At 39.8% G+C, this 24036-nt stretch overlaps 1 protein-coding gene across 8 annotated transcripts in view; it reads right to left on the bottom strand.

Moving 5' to 3' along the window:
* Positions 1 to 24036, bottom strand: part of atg13 (ATG13 autophagy related 13 homolog (S. cerevisiae)) — an 86019-nt gene that overhangs the window by 5645 nt on the left and 56338 nt on the right. For 5 of the 8 annotated variants that reach the window (XM_072591955.1, XM_072591957.1, XM_072591958.1 and 2 more), the window contains 5 exons: positions 20677 to 20793; positions 11242 to 11381; positions 9443 to 9560; positions 8138 to 8215; positions 7183 to 7296 (listed from right to left, as the gene is read on the bottom strand). In XM_072591955.1, the coding sequence (XP_072448056.1) occupies positions 7183 to 7296; positions 8138 to 8215; positions 9443 to 9560; positions 11242 to 11381; positions 20677 to 20793 (567 nt within the window). The remainder of the gene's footprint in view (positions 1 to 7182; positions 7297 to 8137; positions 8216 to 9442; positions 9561 to 11241; positions 11382 to 20676; positions 20794 to 24036) is intronic. The other 3 variants (XM_072591959.1, XM_072591961.1, XM_072591962.1) reach the window with 1 other exon arrangement.

The following is a 24036-nucleotide window of genomic DNA, read 5'->3' as shown; positions in this document are numbered from 1 at the left end:
TTCTGGGCCTGCAGGAGCAATTGTCACACACAAGATATCCAATGAATGCTTCTGCAATCTATCTGCCCTCTCTCCACCAGGTGGAATCGTGTACTGTCACTGCACTATTACTCTAGAACCGCAGACTGGAGACACTGGTTCAAATCCCACTGTAACAGATTGTGAAATCCTAATTCAATAAAAGGAAAATGGAATTAAAAAGTAGCCTGTAACCACTGTTGATTGTCATAAAAACACACACAGTCTGCCAATGTCCTTTAGGGAAGGCAATCTGCCATCTAGCTGCTCTTTGAAATGATATAGCAAGCCACTCAGTTGTATCAAAGCACAAAAAAACTAAAGAAAAGCATAAAACCAGACAGATTGCCTGGCATCGATCTCGGCACTGTTATCAACAACTGGAAACAGCAGTTGACCCTGTGAAGTCCTCCTTTGCAACAGAGATATGGATACTACCACTGCACCCCCAGAACGCTCGAGGTTCTCAAAATACAGCTCTAGATTCAACAAACTTCAGCTGTTTCATCCATGACTGCCCTTCATAACAAGATTAGAATATTAATTGAGCAACATTCACAACACCTCATTGTCTGAGTCAATATTCAGCAAGAGAAAGTCCAGGCTTAGGCAGATTAGAAGTAAATAAAATTAACACCACACAAGTGCCAGCCAATGATCATCAAGTGAAGAGAATCTAACCATCACCAATATACATTCAATGGCATTGCTCTTGTTGAATTCCTGAATATCAACATCCTAGGAGGGTCACCATTGATCAGTAAATGAACTGGAACGAACATATAAATCCTGTATGTAAAAGAGCAGGTCAAAGAGTAGGAATTCTGCATTCAGTATCTAACCTCCTGTCTTGCAAAAGCCTGTCCACCATCTAAAAGGCACAAGTCAAGACAGGGTAAACTCAAAGATATTCTGATGATCAGGGTGTACAGATCCAGGTGTCACAGTTCAAGGATATGGTTCAGGCTATTTAGGACTGAGATGAGGATACATTTCTTCACCCAGAGTGTGTCAGCCTCAGAAAACCCTAGCCACAGAAAGCAGTGGAGGTAAAAAAAAATGTTTTCAAGCAGGAGTCATATATAGTTTTTAGGGCTAAAGAAATCAAACAAAGAGTATATGGCAAAAAGTGGGAACAGGATCGTGTTGAATGGCGAAGCAGGTTTGAGGGGCTGAACAGTGTCTCCTGCTCCTAATTTCTATTTTACTAAGTCAGAAGGAGTATGATGAAATACTATTAACTTGCCTGAAAGATGCATGACACCACCCAGGACAAAGCAGCTTGCTTCTCTGGCACCCCATACCCCTACCTTCAACACTGAGCTACTTGACAACTGATGCATTGTGGTAGGAATCTACACCATCCATAGGATGCACTGCAGCAACTTACCCAAGTACCTCGGACAGCACCTACCATGTAGGTCAAGGGTGACAGACACATGAAAACAATACCACCATCATCTTTAAGTTGCCATCCAAATCCACATGGTATTTAATTTGGAAATTCATAATTGTTTCTTTGCTGTTACTAACACAAAACCCTGGAACACTATTCCTAGTAGCACTCTGGGTTTCTCGAGATCCCAAGAATTGCAGCAGTTTAGAAGGTAGCACACCAGGGTCTGCAGGCCAATTAAGACCTAGCCAGTGACACCAAGATCCTAGGAACGAATGAAAGTGACCTGCCTCCCCACTCCTACATTCCCTATGATCAGATCTGTATTATCTGTCTCTCCTCCACTCCATTGCACAACGTCCCAGTTCTCAGAACGTGTGTGTGTGCGCGCAGAATGTACAGAAGAAAACCACAAGGATATATTGCAGTTTTCAAACTTTACTTCTGGGTTTCAGAACAACATTCCCCATCACCTAGCCACCCTAATCTGCCTCTGAACTAACACTGTGACAATACTATGGTTTTAAGAGGCATTTTAATGAAGAACGGTTGAGACAGATGTGACAAGCAGTCTGGTTAAAATAAGCAGCCTGGGAGGACAACGTTTTGTTTTAAAAAGTTGGAACAACAGAAGCAGCCTGGATGGGTGGGGTCAAGTTCCCACAGAACCAGGATTTTTAGTTTTAGCTTTCTGTACTTGTTGGGGTCTTGAAGCTGGATGCACAGCACTTGTTCCTCTCTATTACAGCTAAAAGCTGGGGTTCTCTTCCTGCTGCTAGAATAGCATGTGAGAAAATCTATTTTACTGAATTTGCCTTTGTCAATGGTGTGTTTATGGGATAGTACTATATTGGAACAGTTAACTAGTAGTAGTTAATATATATTATTGTTTTGTTTACTTTGTCTGTATTTTAACGATAGTGTAAAAGTAAAGTATGTTTTGCTTAAAATCAAGTAGTTTGACAAATCGAATTGTATCTGGAATGCAATACACTTACCTTTAAAATAAGAAATAGTTAGGGTCTAGGCTACCCACTTAATATATTTTGATGGGTTTTGGTCTGGTCCTTAACAATATTCAGCTCAAACTTACACAGATTGATCTGATAGAATAAGAAGTGTCCTTTGAATCAAAGCTTACACTGCTAGTTTCTTACTCTATCTATCTACCTGTTTGCATATCTATCTCATTTGGATTAAAAGTAGTGGTCTACATGTAACAGTATGACAAAATGGCACTTACTTTCTTCCTGAATGGAACTACGCATTGCATGCACAAAGATTCAAGTTTCTGCTCATAGGAGATTTGATCTGCTTTTAAACTTCCCATGTTGTGTTTGTGTTACTGGAAAGCAGCCCAACTTCTAATAGGTTCTGTTCAAAACATTAACCTGCTTATTCTCTTCCAGTGTCTCTGTTTTCTTTTCAGAGTTTCTGCTTCACTTCTTGGAGTCAGAGATTTAAAAATGAATAAACTCTGGGACAGATTCAAGTTTCCTTCTCTTTGAGCAGTGGAATCTGAAACAGACTCCAAACAAAATCAGCAAAGTAAGGCAGACTTGTAATTCTACAAAACTGTATTTACTGCCACTTCTACTGCAGCAGGTTACACAAGCAAACTATGTGGATGTCGCAAAATCAGGTCGGAAAGTGTGTTGAGAGGTCGATGTGAAGAGGCTTCAATGATGCTGAATGAGTGGTTTAAAACACGACAGATGGAATATAATGTGGACAAGTGGGAGGTAATCCACTTTGGAAGGAGGAACACAAGTTCAGAATATTTCTTAAATCTTGAGAAAGGTGTCCTCCTTGTATATAAGTCACTGAAAGCTGATTTGCAGATGCAGTAAGCAAATAGGAAGGCAAATAGCAAGATAACCTTTATCATTAGAAATTTTGAATACAGGAATATTGACCTTTGTTTCAACTGCATAGAGCCTTGGTGGGAATGCAGCTGGGGCACCAAGTGTAGTTTTGGTCCCTTACCAAGGAAAGGATATACTTTCCATACAGTGAGTTCACTAAACTGTCCAATGAGGACAAATTGAGGAGACTGGATTTGTAATCTCAAGAACTCAGAAGAAGGAGAGGCGATGTCACAGAGACAGTGAATTCAGATGTTTCCCCTGGCTGCAGGGGGGATTCTAGAATCAAGGGTGAGACAAGACAGAATTTTTTCACTCAGATTGTAGTCAATCTTTGGAAATCACTGCCCAAGAGAGCTATAGCAGTTCAGTCACTGAATATGTTCAAGACATCATTGATACATTTCCAGAGAGTAATGACATTAAGGGATTTGGTAGGAGAATGGCACTGACGTAGCCAATCAATCGTTACCTGGAATAGGGTCTGAACGATCAACTCTGTTCCTATGTTCCTAAACTCTTTGCGTGATTCTGATCAAGAGTTACATATTAGGGCAGATCACCAAGGATAGTGCCATAAATTCTTTTAGCACCACCAGAGATCAGACAGAGAATTAGTTAGCTTCTCATCCAAGGGCAACACCTTGGACAATGTATCATTATATCAGTATAGCACTGGAATGTTAACCTACATTTTTGTGCTCAAGTCTCTATGGTGACACTTGGATCTTAAGCCTTTTGACTCATTGGTGAGAATGCTGTAAATGGAGCTAACACTATCAGTTGAAATAAAGGGACTGATAGTATTCTGGGCAGAACTGGGATACTCATGGACTAATATGATTGATCAAGTACTCCACGAGACACAATGATTCCAGTCCTTCTGGAGAAATGCAAGGAACTTAGTGCCTTTAGTTGAATCTTACTCAACCTCCTTAGATTACATTTAGTGTAAAATATTAGTGCTTTGTTCAACTCTTGGGGGAATTCTTTCCCATGCCTGATCTACTGATGCTCTGATGTGGTTTTTTTCCACCTGGGAACTACTGTCCAGAAGATGCTGAACTTTCTACCACCGAACACTCATTTCATGTTTCCGTCAACACGTAATTTGACTTCACTTATGCCTCAGAGGTATTACTTCATCTACAAAGTCCCGTTTCCTCTCCTGTCAGTCGTTTCACATTCACAACAGAATTGCAATGGTAGAATAGTAGTTTATTTGGCCCATCAAATCCACACCTCTGAACAGCATTCCACCCAGACACGCCCATCCCAACCCTGCATTTCCCATGGCTAATCCACCCAGCCCCTAGCCTGCACATCATAGTATCATAGAATTCCTACAGTGTGGAAACAGGCCCTGCGGCCCCAACAGGTCCACACTGACCCTCTGAAGAGTAACACACCTAGACCCTACCCAATATTTACCCCTGACTAATGCACCTAATGTGCGTGTCCCTGAACACTATGGGCAAATCACTGGACACTGAAGCCCACCATCCAGAGTACATTCCGCACTCTATCCTCAGTGCTTCCCCCAAGTGATGCTCAATATGGAGAAGTAGTGTTTCAGTAGCTGGGGGGGGGGGGGGGGGGGGGGGCGCTAGAGTATTCAGCAGGAGGTTTCCTTGCTCATGATTGAGGCTTCAAAGGACAACAGCCTCCTGACTGTAGAATATTGTGCTGTCTCTCTTCGATTTGTCCTGCCAGTGGAACGGAATATGTCAAAGGATGGTGATGGTATGTCTGGGACATGGTGTGTAACCATTATATCATTCCATGAGTATGAGGATCGGGGGTTGCTTGACTAGTCTGTGAAACAGCTCTCTCAATTTTGGCATTAGCTCTCAGATGTTAGTATTGACCATTTCTTCTGCTGTTGCTATTCTGTGATATTAATTCTCTGACTCTGAAAACATTCCAAACCCTTCTGTATTGTCATGTAAGCTTTCGAAAAATCTCTATGCTTTTGACTTCCTAATTTTCACTCATTTACACCCATTGTTCATTTTTTTGAAGAAAAAGTCATGGAATCATACAGCACAGAAACTGACCATTTGGTCCAACTAGTCCACAGCGACCGTATTCCCAAACTGAATTAGTCCCACCTGCCTGCATTTGGCCAATATCACTCCAAACCTTTCCTATTCACGTACTTATCCAAATGTCTTTCAAATGTTGCAACTGTACTTGCATCCATCACTTCCTCTGGAAGTTCATTCCACACAATAATCATTCTCTGTGTAAAGAAGCTGCTCCTCATGTCCCTTTTAAATCTTTCTCCTTTCACCGTAAAACATGCCCCCAGGTTTTGAATTACCACACCCTAGAGAAAAGACCTTATCTATGCTCATGATTTTATAAACCTATATAAGGCCACCTTTAAACCTCCTACACTCCAGTTAAAAAATAAGGTCCCAGCATATCCTTTTATTTTTATAATTCAAACCCTTTATTCCTGGAAACATCCTGGTAAATCTCTATTGAACCCTCTTCAGTTTAATAACAGCCTTCTTATAACAGCGTGACCAGAACCCCACACAGTACTCTAGACGAGACCTCATCAACATTCTGTATAAGTGCAACATGACATCCAATCTCTTATACTCAAAGGTCTGAACAATGAAGGCAAGCGTGTTGTATGCTTTTTTAACCACCCTGTCTACCTGTGATGCAATTTCAAAGAACTGTATATACGAACCCCTAGGTCTCTGTTCTACAACATGACCCAGGGTCTACCATTAATTGTATAATTGTGAGGAACACTGTAGCATTATAGATTGTGGAGGCTATGAACAGCTATTTTGTGGTGATGGTGCACTACTCAATCTTGACACATATTGAAAACATTTATTCAGAACATTAACAACATTGTATAGCCCATATAAGGTGCAGTTACAAGATGAGCGGGAGAATCATGTTTGTTGCGTGAACAGCTTACACTTTCTTAAGTTCTCAGTCCCTACCATATTTTTCTAACTGTTCAGGCATAGGTTAACAGTAAAATCACAAAGCTGTGTACCTCAAGTAGGTACTTTCAATATATCTTGTCTAGCACCATTTGAACATGATATAATTTTAGCTTTAATTACCATGAAGGCACGTTTCCAATCTCAGTCACACTAACAGTGAAAAGTGATGATTGATGACTGAACATACCCCAGGATAGTGGTCATTGAAAGACTAATTTAAGAGATCAAATTAGATGAACACATTGCATATAGTCAGTAAAGCAGGATCTGATAAATCTTTCTATACAGTAAAGACTAAATTACCAAAGAGCCAATATGTTCCTGCTTAATTTTTTAAACTGTAATTTCTACTTGCAAAGCACTGATTTCTTGAATGGAGGATGTTTTCCATTAGCAGGGATCATTTACTTGTTACTTATTTAACCCCACAGGGAATTACAGCTCACTCTAATTGTTTTCTCACCATGATGATTGCAGAATTCTAAAGGGGTGCTGGATAGTACAAAGGAGCTGGAAACACAGCATATTTTCCTCTTCCAAAACAGAGGCAAACTGAAATGTTCCTACCACAATCCCACAAGATAGCAAACTTGATGCAGGCCAGAGGATTAAACTAAGAGTCATTCTGGCACATCTGTTTTAGCTATTCATTGAATAAGACATTGGATGAACAGCCAACACTTTTTCTCCCCCAGTCATTTCATTGCTTTCTCTTTAAAATAAAATTTAGAGATCATTCCCATCAGCCCAGGGACAATGGACAAAATGGTTTTTCTTTGTGCCGTAGGGTGAATTTTAAATATTTAGAGACCATAGAATCAATGACCTGAAAGGTTCATTTAAATTTTACAATTTGGGCATGTCACTTGCAATTCTGAATGAACTATAACTGCCTGCTTCTCAAAATGCCATGAATAAAATAACTTACAAGTTCCACCATAACAAATTCATCCTGTGTGAGGCCACTGCTCCCACTGGACTGGTCTGAATGAAGACTGGCATGCAGAGGTGATTCTAGAATAGGAGAATCAGGCGGATTTACCTGGGATAAGAAGACCGAAAGATAACGTCAACTTGGATATAATGGATTCCCAATTTATAGCATTTGCGCAAACTATTCAACCAACAGAAATAACCTGGCTGGCAGACAGGTTGATCACGAAGATCAGAGTGACAACACATGGATGGGTATAACCTGACATATAGTGAATTATAGATTTTATACCAGGTTTTCAGGAGACAGCAATATAGTACATACAGAATTAGGGGAGAATAGAAGTTGCTTTCACACATCTCTAAACAGGTAGAGGAACTACACCATTAGCAGAAGTTTGTGACAAGATTGTTTTCGCACCCTCACAATAATAGCTTGGCATACTGGCAACTTATCTTGCACTTAATTGTAAACTTAAGGGGGTATTAAAACTTGTTAGTAAGACAAAACTACAACACTACCAGCTTGAGGCAACTTCAAATACTTGCTGATTTAAATGTTCATATACACTTCAGAATATTAAGAAAATGGGGAAAGAGAGTGAGAAATAATTAATCATAATTTGTTAAGTTGATAAAATCCTGCTACATCTTATAAATGAATCTAAATTCCAGTGGTGAATCCAAGTCTAGTAAATCCTATTTACTAGAGATCAGAAACATATATACAGCCCTTTAGTGACATGAGATGTGATCATATTCCCAAGAATCTGAACTGAAGCTTTTATCAGTTGTCCAGGTAATATCCACACTAGTGAATTAGTTTAATTTTCGAGATGGATCATTTTCATGGTATAAAAAACACACAATGTGCTCCAAAGTTGCTCTAAAATAGCTTTAAAAATCTTGATAATAGTCTATCTTGAATTAACTTTCACTAGCAGACTTACCATGACATCAGTGTCCTCAGATTCAACAATTTTCGGTGCAAATACAGCAAATGGTAAATCCATATTGGCAGCAGTGACCTGTAGAAAGTAGACGCAGAACAGGTTAGAAGACGACCTGATGTGGTACAGGGAAGTAACAAAAACAGCAAATGAACATTGTAATTTATATTTTTATTGTTTTCAAATGTCAACCGAATTGCTTGACTGTGTGGCAAGTTACTCAACAATGCTTTGTACTAACATGATAAAGCAGTAATCAGTTGTACCAGGACATAATGACGATAACAGTAACATGACTTAATGGTGAGCATCACATGCTAACAGTCATGGAAATAAAATGTTCATGAAAGCTAGGGAAGGGAGCTGGATGGCAAAACTAATTAAGGAAAGACTTCGTAATTTTGGAAAGAGATTGAAGGGGAAAAGACAGAATCTATTTGGTTGGAGCTGATAAGCAAAGAGGGGATGAGTAAAATACTGAGGGTGTCCTACAGTCCTCCAAGTAGTGACAGAAAGATAGCAAAGCAAATCTGCAGGAAATTTCAGAGCTATGTAGTGAACGGAGGATGAAAGACGGTGGTTTTCCCAAAGGTCAACGTCTGCATCACTCCTCTTTATTACTAGATAAGAATGAATGGGTATTTACATACAGATTAACATTTCAAAACTTGTCCATGATACAAAGCTCGGAGGGGTGGTAAATATTGAGGCTGATACTAATCAATTGCAACAGGACATAGGATAGGATAGCAAAATGGGCAGACAAATGGCAGATGCAATTTAATACTGTCACATGTGAGGTGATGCACTTTTGCAGAAGTAATAGGGAGAGACAATACAGACATGATGGCACAGTTCTAAACACGGTGAAGACAGACGGACCTGGGGAGAATTCTGTGTAGATTATTGAAAGTGGAAGGACATACTGAATGAGTGATTAGTACACAGAGCAGTCAGCTGGCATTTTTCTGCAGCATCCATGTTTCTATTTTAACATACAAGCCAGAAAAAGATCACACAATACAGCAATGCGATAAACTTTCACATTACGAAGCAATAGGAACATCTACAAAAAGAGCAAAAGATTGGCAGAAAGTGACTAAACACATTGTATATTATTAGACTGTAAATCTGAGAACGAGCCATCAGATGGCATCTCAAATTCTCTAGTCAAGTAATTCAGCCCTTTATTTCATCAAATCTAAATACATGTGACTGATTCCCACTACGGTGAAACACGTTGATAGTATTTTGCGAAGAGAAGACAATCTTATTCTACCAGATATGCTATGGTTAGAATCATACCTGACTGGCTGGTTTGTTAACAAACGCTCCCACTTTCCTTGTAAAGGTAGTTTCCAACACATCCTGAGGTGTCCCGCTTTTTCCTTCACTACTCTTTGATAGCAATTCTGCTTCACCACTTCAAAACAAAAAAAGGGAAAACTGATTAGAGGGTTTGATCTGGGATGAGGTGGGGGGGGGGGGAGGGATTTGTAAACTGGTGAAGTTGATATATATGCAGTGTGGTTGGAGGGTCCCAAGGCGGAAGGTGAGGCATTCTTCCTCCAGTTGGTGAATGGTTTGAATTTGCCAGTGGAGGCGGCTCAGGACTTGCATGCACTTGGGGGAGTATTGGGGGCGGGGGGGGAGGTAGAGTTGATGTTAGGTGGTGGTTGAACTGGTCAGCTTCAGGACGATAGGAGTTTTGGCGTGCATGTCCCAGAGATGCTCCCTGAAATGATCCAGAAGTTGACATACTGTCTCTCCAATGTAGAGGAGACCACATAGGGAGCAACAGATGCAGTACTCTACTTGCAGTAGACACTGGTCTAATCAATTTGAACATATTGCCAACTTCTGGTTGGTTGGTTGGCTTTGTGTGCTTATTTTCTTTAAATCCCTAACCTGTATTGCAGAGTTATAGGTCAGATTTCAGTTTTAGCCTGCATTTGATCTGGATTCAGGAGTATATCACAGGGATTAACTGGACAGTGTTTTGACCCTCAGTCAGATGTAACCATTTCAATAAAACGACCAAGAGCCCATTGCAAAATGTTACCTAACAACTTTAGGGAAAATATTTTTAAATACATTTTATGCACAGTCTGAAAAAAAATACAGTTGCCTTCCTGTATCTAAACCAAGAGGTTTGATTTCAATTAAATTTGTTGAAATAGTTAAAAACTAAAGGCAGTTTTGCTGCAATCTGCAGTGAAATGACAACATTTTATGTACGTTAATACAGAATTACTTTCATTGTAAGTTACGGGCGGCACGGTGGCACAGTGGTTAGCACTGCTGCCTCACAGCGCTAGAGACTCGGGTTCAATTCCCGCCTCAGGCGACTGACTGTGTGGAGTTTGCACATTCTCCCCGTGTCTGCGTGGGTTTCCTCCGGGTGCTCCGGTTTCCTCCCACAGTCCAAAGATGTGCAGGGCAGGTGAATTGGCCATGCTAAATTGTCCGTAGCGTTTGGTAAGGGGTAGATTGCGCTTCGGCGGGGCGGTGTGGATTTATTGGGCCGAAGGGCCTGTTTCCACACTGTAAGTAATCTAATCTAATCTAAATTATCTAAATTGAGGAATAAATCTGGCATTTCATTCTGTAGGTTTAGTTGTCAACTCTATACCTAGGGGAAGCAGTTATTCTATTTCACATTGGCTTGAGACACATTATTGGAGGCCCCTGAAATTACAGGGGCCGAATTTACAGACACTTGCACTTATGAACATGATCCCATACAGGGGGTCAAGATCTAACAAGATCTAACTTGCTCTACTTACAAACAGCTACTTTGTATTCTCCTGCATTGTGTTCTGATTCACCTACAAATTGACTTGCACATACATTCAATAAGTGAACCTGTTCGCAACCTAAGAACTGCCTGTCTACTTTTTCTGCCATTGTATTAGGTTTAAGCTGAAAGGTTCCGTGAGCTAACCGAAATGAAATTTTCCTAGTTGGGTGCTTGTTATACTTTCTTCCCAATCAGGTTCAATAATTTAAGAAAGATTTCTTTCACACCTTTGTAGATTTAATTTCAGTTATGCAGAATTCTATAATTATCTCCATAATCATTAGAACTCTATTTCCATCTGTACCTGCTGGAAGGTGTTGTTGCCGCATGTTGATTCATGTCTGTCAAATTACAGGTAGGCACTCTTTCACCATCAGCCTGGACACCAGGGGCAGGATGTAGAGGCAGAACAGGTATGCCTCCTTCTTTACTAGGAATTACCATCTAGGGAAAAATAATAAAGATGTTATTAGCAAATCATTAAGTATAGAAGCTCCAATTCAGTTCGAGTTGCAAGATACCAATTTATTGTTTCAGTGTTAGAGTGAAGCAAAGTGCTGTTGTAATGATACAGAAATACAAACAAGGTATTACTCAAATGTTTAATTGTATGCAGAGGTTGAATTATTAATTTGAAATTAAATCAAATGCAACAGTAATGACAAGATGATTGATGTGTTGTTGCTGCAATACATGGAACCTGATGTGATCCAGAATGAGCATCTGTGATTGTATGCAACTTGAGAAATTTTGGATCGGAGTTGAAGAACTGGAATCAGAGCTGCAGAAATTGTGCCAAATCGGGGAAGGGGAAGGTTACCTGAATGCTTTGATCCAAGGGCAGTCAAAATCCTTCAGGCTAGTTAATTCAAAATTTGTCTGTCTTTAGGGACAGAAAGGTGTGACTGCAGGTGAGGCAGGTAGGAGGATCCAGGAGTTCAATTTAGAAGTGTCAGACTCTGCAAATGTCTATTAGTCACAAAGTTCTTGTGAACTGTGCAGAAGTGGGGAGGCTGTGAACTGACCATCGCACCTTGGTACAGACAGCTGTTCAACTGAAGGAGGGAAATAGGAATGCAAGGGATAGTATAATTAGGAGCATAGATTCTGTTCTCTGCAGCCAACAATGGGAGTCTCAAAGGTTCTGTGCCCTGCCCAGAGCCGGGGTTAATTAAGGACAGAATCTGGAGAAGATCTCTGGAGTGGGAAGGGAGGAATCCAGTTGTCATCAACCACATTGGTATCAACAACACTGATCGAACTAAAGGCTGTGCTGAACAGGTAGGAGTGAAACTGAAAAGCAAAACCTCAAAGGTAAAAATCTCTGGACTACCACCTTAGCCACAGGCAAACTGGCATTGTGTAAATAAAGTCAGGGAATTAAGTGCATGGCTCAAAGATTGCTGTGGGTGCAATGGGCTTTAGTTTGTGTGACATTGGTATGAGTAAAAGGGAGTTGTTCCAGTGGGCAAGCTTCACTTAGAAATGGAACATAGAATGTTTCAGCACAGTACAGGCCCTTTGGCCTTTGATGTTGCGCTGGCTTGTGAAAATAATCTGATGCCCATCTAACCTACACCGTTCCATTATTATCCATATGTACATCTAATGCCCACTTAAATGGTCTTAATGTTGGCGAGTCTACTGCTGTTGCAAGCAGGCTGTTCCATGCCCCTACTCTGAGTGAAGAAATTACCCCTAATATCTGTCCTAAATCTATCAACCCTCAATTTAAAGCTATGTCCCCTCATGTTAGCCATCAGCATCTGAGGAAAAAGGCTCTCACTGTCTACCCTTTCTAACCCTCTGAATATCTTTACGTCTCAATTAAGTCACCTCTCAACCTTCTTCTATCCAACGCAAACAGCTTCAGTTCCCTCAGCATCGCCTCATAAAACCTTCCTTCCATACCAAGCAACATCCTAGTAAATCTCCTCTGATCTCTTTCCAAAGCTTCCACATCCTTCCTATAATGCAGTGACAGAACTGCATGCAATGCTCCAGGTGTGGTCTTGTACAGCTGAAGCATGACCTTGTGGCTCTCAAACTCAATTCCTCAACTAATAAGCGCCAAGACACCGTATGCCTTCTTAACAACTCTATCAACCTGGGTGGCAACTTTCAGGGATTTATGCACCAGGACACAAGATCTCTTTGTTCATCTACACTGCCAAGAATTTTACCATTAGCCCAATACTCTGAATTCCTGTTATTTCTTCCGAAGTGAATTACCTCACACTTTTCTGCATTAAACTCCGTTTGCCACTTCTCAGCCCAGCTTTGCATCTTATCTATATCCGTCTGTAACCCACAACATCCTTCGGCACTATCCACAACTCTGCCTACCTTACAGTCACCTGCAAATCTACTAACCCATCCTTCTATGCCCATATCCAGATCATTGATAAAAATGACAAACAGCACTGGAGCCAAAACAGATCCATGCAGCACACCACTGGTAACTGAGCTCCAGGATGCACATTTCCCATCAACCACCACCCTCCAATCCTCTGTCTTCTTTCAGCTATCAGGACAGTGATAGAGTACAAAACCGTAGAAAAACAGCCGGAAATAAAGTCAAAGGTGGAAAAATTGGTTAAAAGGCAAAATTAAGGCTCTTGAATAAATTAATTTTCAGCATAAATACAGGTTAATGAAAATGAGAATATTGCCAATGCAGAAACATATTATAAGGTAATCAAAGCTAGGAACTGAACATTCAAGGATGTGACTTCAAAAAGAACAGGATGGAAAAGAATGGCAGGGTAGCACTGTTATATTGGATGGAATAAATACGATAGCAAGAAATGATCTTGTGTTGGAAGATGTTGAAACTATACGTAGTATTTCTATGTAATAGTAGCTTTATGGTAGGGCACAGAATGAATCATGAGATAACGAGGGTATGTAAAAAAGACAGTACATTAACCATGTGCAACTTTCAGTCTTCATGCAGATTGGGATAATTAGATTGCTCAGTATCGACACTGCCACTGCGCCACTAGAGGGCCCCCTATTTACTCTTAATCATCGATTAGACACAGCAGCTACTAAATATGAGTGACAGGTCATCATGGAGTCATAGAGATGCACAGCATGGAAACAGACCCTTCGATCCAAGTCGTCCATGCTGACCAGATATCCTAAAGTAATCCAGTCCTACTTGCCAGCATTTGGCGCATATCCCACTAAACCCTTCCTATACATATATCAATCCAGATGCCTTTTAAATGTTGTAATTGCACCAGCCTCCACCACTTCCTCTGGCAGCTCATTCCATACATGCACCACCCTCTGAATGAAAATGTTGCCCCTTGGTCCATTTAAATTTTTCCCTTCTCACCCTAAACCTATGCCCTCTAGTTCTCATCATCTCCAAGAAATTGGCTTTTAATTGCAAGTGCACTGTGAACCACATTAATTATCAAATGAAAAATTCATACTAAGAATGTAAAAAATTGGCCCTTCAAATTTCCTGCACTATCATCTCCCCTCCTACACTACCGTGATAAAGTAGTAGTCATCTCGGAGTCACAAGGCCCAGATTCAAGTTCCACTTGCTCCAGAGGTCATAACATGGATGTAGGTTTGCTTGCTGAGCTGGAAGATTTGGTTTCAGACATTTTGTCACCAACATCATCAGGGAGCCTCCGGTGGTGTGGCCCGCATTTTATTTATGTGTTTAGATTTCCTTGGGTTGGTAATTTAATTTCCTGTGGTGATGTCATTTCCTGTTCTTTTTTTCAGGGGGTGATAAATGGAATCCAAATCAATGTGTTTGTTGATAGAGTTTTGGTTAGAATGCCATGCTTCCAGAATTCTTGCTCGTGTCTCTGTTTGGCTTGTCCTAGGATGGATGTGTTGTCCCAGTTGAAGTAATTTGGATTAGATTAGATTAGATTAGATTACTTACAGTGTGGAAACAGGCCCTTTGGCCCAACAAGTCCACACCGCCCCGCCGAAGCACAACCCACCCATACCCCTACATCTACCCCTTACCTAACACTACGGGCAATTTAGCATGGCCAATTCACCTGACCACATATTTGGACTGTGGGAGGAAACCGGAGCACCGGAGGAAACCCACGCAGACACGGGGAGAATTTACAAACTCCACACAGTCAGTCGCCTGAGGTGGGAATTGAACCCGGGTCTCTGGTGCTGTGAGGCAGCAGTGCTAACCACTGTGCCACCGTGCCATCCATCAATGTCCTTCCTCATCTGTATGTAAAGATAGTAGTGAGAGTGGGTCATGTCTTTTTGTGGCTAGTTTTCTGCCTGTTTGTCCAATGTAGTGCTTGTTACACTTCTTGCAAGGTATTTTGTAAATGACATCAGACACCAAACACCACCAGCTTCGTCAGCAATGACAATATTGTCAAGTTAGTGGACATATGCCTTACCACCCACTTCACCTTCAACAACAAAACCTACATACAAACCAACGGAACACCCATGGGATCTCCAATATCAGGGTTCTTAGCAGAGGCAGTAATGCAGAGGCTCAATCAAATAGCTCTGCCAACTATCCAACCTAAACTTTGGGTCTGCTATGTGGATGACACCTTTCCCATCACTGAACAAAACAAATTAGAAGAAACCTTCAACACCATTAATAATACCCTTACAGCATAAAATTCACGAAATAGGAAGAAAACAACAACAAAGTGCCATTCCTCGATGTCACAGTTGAGCAAACAGCCAATGGGGATCTTCAACACAGGAAAACAACACATACAGACCAAATACTGAACGACAGAAGCAATCATCCCAGCATCTACAAACAAAGCTGCATTAGAACATTATTTCAATGAGCTACCACACACTGGAGCACAGAGGAACTACGAAGAACAGAGGAAATCACCTATACAGTATATTCAAAACGAATGGGTACCTAATGAACACAGTCCACCTATTTCTCAGCAACAAACCCAAACAAGCAGACAAAATACTTCTAGAATCCCTAGCCACTCTCCCTTACATCAAAGACATCTCAGAAATGACTGCCAGACTTGGCATCATGGTAGCCCATAAACCCATCAATACACTAAAACAGAAGCTGATGAACTTGAAGGACCCTATACAGACAACAAGCAAAACTAATGTCATTTACAAAATATGTTGCAAGAACTGTAACAAACACTACATTGGACAAACAGGCAGAAAACTAGCCACCAAGATACATGAACATCAACTAGCCACAAAAAGGCATGACCCACTCTCACTAGTATCTTGACACATATATGAGGAAGGACATCACTTTGACTGGGACAACACGTCCATTCTAGGACAGGCCAAACACAGACACATGCGAGAATTCCTAGAAGCATGGCATTCCAACCGGAACTCTGTCAACAAACGTATTGACTTGGATCCCATTTACTGCCTCCTGAGAAAAAGAACAGGCAATGATATCACCATAGGAAATGACATCACCAACCCAAAGAAACCTAAGCACATAAGTAAAATGCCATACCACCAGTGCTTCACCGGAGGCTCACTAATGATATTACTTAGTATGGTGACAAAACATCTGAAACCAAACCTTCCAGCTCAGCAAGCAAACCTACATCCAGAACCTCAACCTGAGCTATAAATCTTCTCAAAACATGCTAGCTCATAACATCTCTGAACAGGTTGAATAAAAATACCTGTACTGTCTCCTTATATCCTGAGTCCATTTGTATCCAAACATGTATCAATCGCTGTCTTCAGTATGGTTGAAGAGTAAGAGTTCACATTCCTCTGAGGTAGAGAATTCCTTTGAGCAGAGAAATTCTCCTCAGAGTCTATTCTAAATGCATATCCCTTTATTCCGAAACTGTAATCCCTCTAGGGCAAGTATGCCCTTCCAACAGTAAGTACACAAAAAAGACACTAAAAATCACTGAGACCTACATAACCACAGTAAATTTCAATTACTTGTGCACTCCAATTCCTTCGCAGTAACGGAAAACAGACTACGTGCATTTCTAATTGCTTGCTGTACCTGCATGCTACTTTCTATGATGGCCACAAGGACACCTGAATATCGGACTTCTGAATATCAATATCAAATCACTTCAGAGTATCAATATATAAGAACTTCTGAATATCAACATCTCCCAGTCTCTCACCATTTAAATAATATTCTACTTTTTTTATTTTCGTTACCAAAGTGGATAACTTCACACTTCCTCAGTTTGGCTTTCATTTATTACATTCCTGACCACTAACAATCTGTCTACGTCACTTTGTATTTCTTTGAATCCTTAGCATAACCTTTCCACTATAACCTTGTACTGACAATAAACCTGAATATGTAAACACCTCGTGCCTTCATCCAAGTCACTGACAGATTTTCAAATGGCTAGGGCCTAAGTTTTGATCCTTGTGTTACTGTACGACATAAAGCCTGATAACCGAAATGAGGGCCATTATTGTCAATAAATCCTAAATGCATACAATTAAATTATTTGGAGCCTGAATTATATGCAATAATCTCTTATGCAACTTACTAAAAATTTTTCTAAAAATCTAAATACTGATTATCTCTTCCACTGCGATGACTACTGTAAAGACCTTGAAATGGTTTTGCTTTCTCTTTCTCTTAAGTCTGTTGTGACTATGCAATTAATAATTTCTAAAGACAATACTTCTGCATTCCTGATGACAGATTCTAGCAGCTTTGTACTACTGATGAGAGCTGAAAAATGTGTTGCTGGAAAAGCGCAGCAGGTCAGGCAGCATCCAAGGAGCCGGAGAATCGACGTTTCGGGCATAAGCCCTTCTTCAGGAATCCCTGAAGGGCTTATGCCTGAAATGTCGATTCTCCCGCTCCTTGGATGCTGCCTGACCTGCTGCGCTTTCCAGTAACACATTTTTCAGCTCTGATCTCCAGCATCTGCAGTCCTCGCTTTCTCCTACTACTGATGAGAGACTAACTGGTTTATTGTTGTCTGTTTTCTTTCCACCCTTTCCAAATGTAGGCTTTACATGTGCTGACTTTCAATCCATGGGAACTTTTCTAAAATCTAGGACACATTTTAAGATTAAAATTAATTCTTCCACCGTTTCCATATAAATCTCTTTGAAAATCTCAGAACATAGCACAGCAAGTCTCAAATTTATCAGCTGTTCCTTCTATTAATTGTTGAAGCAATATTTCATTACTGATACTAGTTTCTTCAAGGTTCTCATTCTCAATGGAATCTTGGTTCCCACTATTTCTGGATGTATTTAGTCTTTTCATCTGTGAAGGCAGATACAAAGTGCATGTCCTGTTGGCAAGGAATTTGTGTTTACTTTAGATAATCACTTCCTTTTTTGCATACCTGTAGAAGCTTTTGCAATCTGTTAATGGGACAGAGAAGGCAGGGGTTCATTTACCTATTGGGAAACACGTTAAGGTATGCTTTGGGATTTTGACAGTACACAGCACTATACCTAAAAGGTACAGTGGAGCTGTAAAGTTGTCAAAGTAGAAACCTGCCAAGCATGAAGTGCCAGGAGACACCAAATCTGTTAAGATCTGTCAAAGTGTTTTTTTCCTAGTGAGCAAGAGCACTTTATTAAGAGAATGCAATATAGAACGTTAACTTCATTATTTTGCAGTCTACTTGTGTACTAGGTAAGGTGGCATCACAGGTGAAGGGGAAAGGGTGGAACAATAAGTTGGTATGACTGACATTAAGTTAACACTAGGGTTTTGAGGGTCACAGGGGAATGGGTGGAATTGCCATCCCCTTGAGGAAGGAGAGTGGGCTGTGACTCACACAAGGTAAACTCAAATTCACTGCTGAGTTTGCTACAAAGATGCTTTATTTATGGTATGGATATGCTGGTTTGGACTGGGGTGCACAAAGTTAAAAATCACTCAACACCTGGTGTTGTATGCTTTATTTAATATTGCTTGGAGGATTTAACTTTTGAAGGATCGTGCAAAGTTAGTCCAAGTTTTGTAGACATACCTGTAGTGGTTTCTTTAAAATAAGCTCTCAAAAGTTCATTGTGGACATTGGAAAAATGTTTTAAAAAAGAGATCTTAGAAATCACATGCCTGGTGATAACTGTTTGCCATTGACTTTCTGGAGGTTGATTTGAAAAGTCACTAGCTGGAGAGGTGCTTGTTTTATCTAGTTCAGTTGAAAGAAAGTTTGCAAAGAACTGGTGCAAATGGAGGAAAGCCTGCTTTCCTGGGAACCAGTTGAGTTGTAGGAAAGCCTGCTATGGACTGGTTGCGCAGCTCATCTCTCCCACTTCTGAAGAATTCTCAAATTCAGTTCAAGGTGGAACGTATTTGTTCTTTTGAAAGCACATCTCAATATTGTATTTCCTGAGCAAGCTATGTCCACCAGACTTCAGGCATAATTGTGTATGACTAATGACCTGACCACATGTGCTAGAATATCAGAATATCAGACTCCAGAACATCCTCTGCTTTAACCTATTGCCTTCAAGAATAACCTATTGGCCAAGGTGATTTTTTTCAGAAACCTGTCCCTCTAGAAAAATCTGTTTACCCCTCTTTTCCTGAAAGTGTGTGTGTTTGCCTGTGTGTTTTGCGAGTATTAGTAGGGATAAGCATTTCTACTATGTATGTGAACAATTATTGCATCTTTACTGAACATGTTTTGTATTGATAATAAATCAACTTGTGCTTTATTAATAAAGTTAGTTGATAGATCCTTTTGGTTAAAACCTGATACTTATAAAAGGTATTTAACTGGTCATCCTGGTAGCTGGAAAATTTTTTTTTAAAATGTTGGGATCTGTGGAGTAGAGAGACTTGAATGATAGCGCACTTACCCAATCTCAGTCATAAAAAGTTCAAACAGATCCTGTTTTGCTGAAAGGTGAGCTAACTATGAAGCTATTTAAATCCCCAACATTTTGAAGAGTTTAAAAAAACAGGCTGCCTGTGTCAGCAAGAGTTGAAAAATAATACTTTAGTAGATACAATTGCTGTTCGTTGATATTTCTCAAGGCTATCATTATGTCATTATTACTGCTCGGCTGCTTTCTGTATGCTATATATCCCAGCAATTGTTCACTGCTATTTTTTGCACTTTTATAGAACTTGTAGGAAAATATTAAACACATTTAAAGAAATAACAATATAGTGCAGTATAGAAGTGACATTATGGAAGTACCGTAATTTCACAAAAATAATGTTCAAGGGTGTCAATGTATAAAATAAAAAAACTTTGCATAAATTGAGATAAGATACTGTTTTACTGAGGCCTTGTTAAGTTTTTCAAATGCCAACTAAGCACAACGCAGCAGGCAATTCAGCCCATGTGTCAGCTCTTTTAAAGAGCTTTCAAATAAGTTCCACTCGTTATTTCCCCATCAGCAAAAAAAAAAATTCCATTTCAAGTAGACATTGAAGTTACTTTGAATTTGCTTCTTTGATGCTTTCAGATGGTACATTCTCCCCTGGCTCTTATTCTAATGATCTCAACAGGTCTTAGAATAGTAAAAGGCTCACCTAATTTCTATATAAGTCTGAGCATTTGGACTTAAGTCATTCCACTGAAACAAACAGCAACACTGATAATAACACAAAGATGTAATAATATTTTGTTTACTTCTGTTAAATGGTCAGAAATGAGAAACATTGGTCAAGGTTTTACTCAATTATGATTTTTCTCACTTTTGTGAAATTACAGTGCATTTTTTAAAATATAGCAAACTGTATTACTTAAAATGAGTCTCTGAATCAAGCAATGGTGATTTTAATCAAATAACTTTGATTTACCTGATGTGGATGAGCAGTATTTACACCAGCAGTTAAGGCTGCTGGGCAACAGGCTAGATCAGCTGAACCACCACCAAGAGTAGCAAAAGGCTGATAGAAAAGACGTGAGCTGTAGAGCTGGGAGAAGGAAGAAGGGCATAGAAAATAGATACAAAAACTAAATAGTAATCAGTCTGGTGCACAAAGCTGAAAGAAGAGGGAAACAAAGGAATGGCATCATCAAAAAGCAATATCTATAACAAAAGGTACAATAATACACAAAATCATCAAGCTTGTACTTTCTGCTGTTAGCTTAGTTGCTGTTTTAAAACATCATTATTTATCCGTGTATTTTACCAAAAACAAATTAATGTAACCAATAGTGGTGCTCGGCAAATGGTTTCTAATGCCCTTGGTGACATTTAATCATGCTACCTGTCCTGGCTTTACAACTACTTTCCCTGCTAACAGGCTATTCTCTCATCTTGCTTCAGTTGGTAGAGACTAACTTCATCAACAAAACAACTTATCATAACAGACTGAGACACCAGGAGGCTCAAAAACTCCCAATGAAAAATGAGAGGCAAATTTCTCTTCCTTCCATGAAAGCGTGAGACATATGTTCACTTCAAACTATTTCTAGCCAAGAAGACACTCTGCCAGAAACCTGGTCTTTATTGAATTCCTATCAGCAAGTTTCTACAATGTAGTAATAAGATTGAGAACAACTGAGTGACAATATGTTTAACTGCTGAATCAGACATCTGGTGCATGAAGAAGATTTCTCCATGAAGAAACTGTGACTTGGGTTCTTGAAGACTTTTAGTAACATTCCTCCATTAAAAAAGCAAGCTCCACTGCAAGATCTTGGCCAGAAAAAGGTAGATAACTCTACCTTCACATGAAAATCATCTCAGTCAGTGAGGACAGGCAAAATTGTTTCACCAATTAGACTGTATTTCTTCGTTACAGGCGCTCAGCTACAATTTTGTTTGAAACCAGAGTTATCCAATCTCCACTGTGTTAATTGAATCATAAGGGAATGCTTCAGACTACAACTTATCGACCACTAGCTTAAGAAACATTTGAATAAGTGACCTGTTTTGTTTGACCCTACTATTCCAAGTGAATGTTACATCTTCAGAAACTATGTTTCTTGAGTGAGCTTCTGTGTGTTTGGAAGGTAGATGTTGTATTTACCTTTCAGGTGCTGTGAAGCCAAAATAAATTACACAAAAGCCTGTTTGTATATGCTCTTTAAAGTCACAGTATTCAAAAATATTCAAATATTTATTCTCCAAAATATATCTTACTGCAATCAGGTTTAGGCGAGAAAAGGAGGAAAGTTATTGCGTATGTTTCTCTGTCAAACAACAATCATTTGCTTCTGAATGATAATTTTGCATAATACGGCAGTGAAATAGTATAAAAGTAAGGTAGTCCTAAATTCAAAGAAACATCACATCTTAAAGTTTTGCCAAAACTGCAAATCTTCTGCAAAAAACTCTAACTTTCAGGGGTTTTGGTTTGTTTGGAGTGGTGGGGTTGGAATACCAAAGGAAAGAAAATAAAACGAGCAAAACAGAAGAAAGAAAAAATCGTTGGGAGATAATTTCTTTTCCAGATATCCCACAGGGCACCATATTCTGATATTTTCTGAACAAAAGAAACAGGAGTTGGCCATATTATTTCTCAAGCCTACTCCATCAATATGGTCACAGCTGATCCAATGGTTGATCTTTGGTCTCAATTCCACTTTCTCGCACGTTTCTTATGTTTCTCCTTTTTCTGAGGTAACAGAAATCTGCCTACCTCAGCTTTCTATATACTCACTATTGGAGCATCTACAACATTCTGGAGTAGAGAATTCCCAAGATATACAACCCCTAAGACATAACTCGAAGTGAATAAATTGCTTCCTTATCCAAGTTCTAATGATCAACACCTCATCTTGAGTGTATGTCCTGCTGTTCTAGATTCTCCAATCCATCAGGGGAAACAACTTTTTAAATGCCTACACTCTTATTAAGTTCCTTCAGAACCTTTTTTTGTTTGATGGAGATCTTCTCTCCCTCTAATCTCCACAGGATATAGGCCCAATTTATTCCTTCTCACTCCAAGAACCAATCTAGTGAAGCTTTGCTCTAGTGCCTACTGATACATTCTTGCATAACGTATGAAAACAAAAAACTGTACACAGTACTCCAATTATGGTCTCACCAAAGCCTTATACAATTGTAGCAAGAATTCCTTATTGTTTTCCAATCCCCCAATAATAAAGGCCAACATGCTACTTGCCCTCCTAATTCTTTGCTGTCTGCCTGCTAACTTTCTGCATTCCTTGTAAGAGTACAGTATTCCGCCGTACCAGTGGGGAATGCGTTCTAGGACCTACTGCAGAAGCCTGAAACTGCGGGTAGAAGCAACTCGTTTAATTAAATGGAAAACATACCTTCCTGGCAGCCTCCTGGTCCCTGGTTCCGGAATGTTCCCTATAATATGTTCTAGCCGTGGTAAACGACAGGTAAGTGAAATTGCAAAAAACAATTCTGCAGAAATGGGGGTCACCCTGTAAACTCAACTCTTTCTAAACCTCAACATTTATTTGTTTCAACTGTTAAAAAAAACTTTTTCTATTCTTGCTACCAAAGTAAATAGTGCACTTTTTCCCAAGTTTATACTCCATCTGCCACCTTGCTGACATTCATTTAATTTGTTTTTTTGCAGCCTTTGTATCCTCCTCACAATTAACATTGCCACCTAGCTTTTATTGTCAAATAAAGTTAAATACAGAGAAATCTCGATTATCCAAATGATAAAGGTGGGAGTATTTCATCGGATAATCGAATGCCGGATAACAGTTTAACCAAGCATCGGTACCTTCTGATCTTTCAGATAATCCAAAATTGGGATAAATTGAATGCTGGATAATTGAGGTTCCTCTGTACATTACACTTTGTATCATTGTAAAATAGCTGAGACCATAGAACTTGGACCTTGCACCATTTAGAGTCATAGAGATGTACAGCACAGAAACAGACCCTTCGGTCCAACTTGTCCGTGCCGACCAGATACGCCAATCTAAACTTAGTGCCTTTTGCCAGAACTTGGCCCATATCCCTCTAAACCCTTCTTATTCATTTACCCATCAGATGCTTTTAAATGCCATAATTGTACCAACCTCTACCACGTCCTCTGGCAGCTCATTCCATGCATGCACCAGCCTCTGTGTGAATAAATTGCCCTTAGGTTCCTTTTAGAACTTTCCCCTCTCACCCTAAACCTATGCCCTCTAGTTCTGGACTCCCCTACTCCAGGGAAAAGGCCTGGTCTATTTATCCTATCCATGCCCCCATGATTTTCTAAACCTCTATAAGATCA

The sequence above is a fragment of the Chiloscyllium punctatum genome, chromosome 22, assembly GCF_047496795.1.
Source record: "Chiloscyllium punctatum isolate Juve2018m chromosome 22, sChiPun1.3, whole genome shotgun sequence".
Lineage (NCBI taxonomy): Eukaryota > Metazoa > Chordata > Chondrichthyes > Orectolobiformes > Hemiscylliidae > Chiloscyllium > Chiloscyllium punctatum.
The sequence above is the reverse complement of the archived record's forward strand: the minus strand, read 5'-3'. Positions and strand labels throughout refer to the sequence as shown.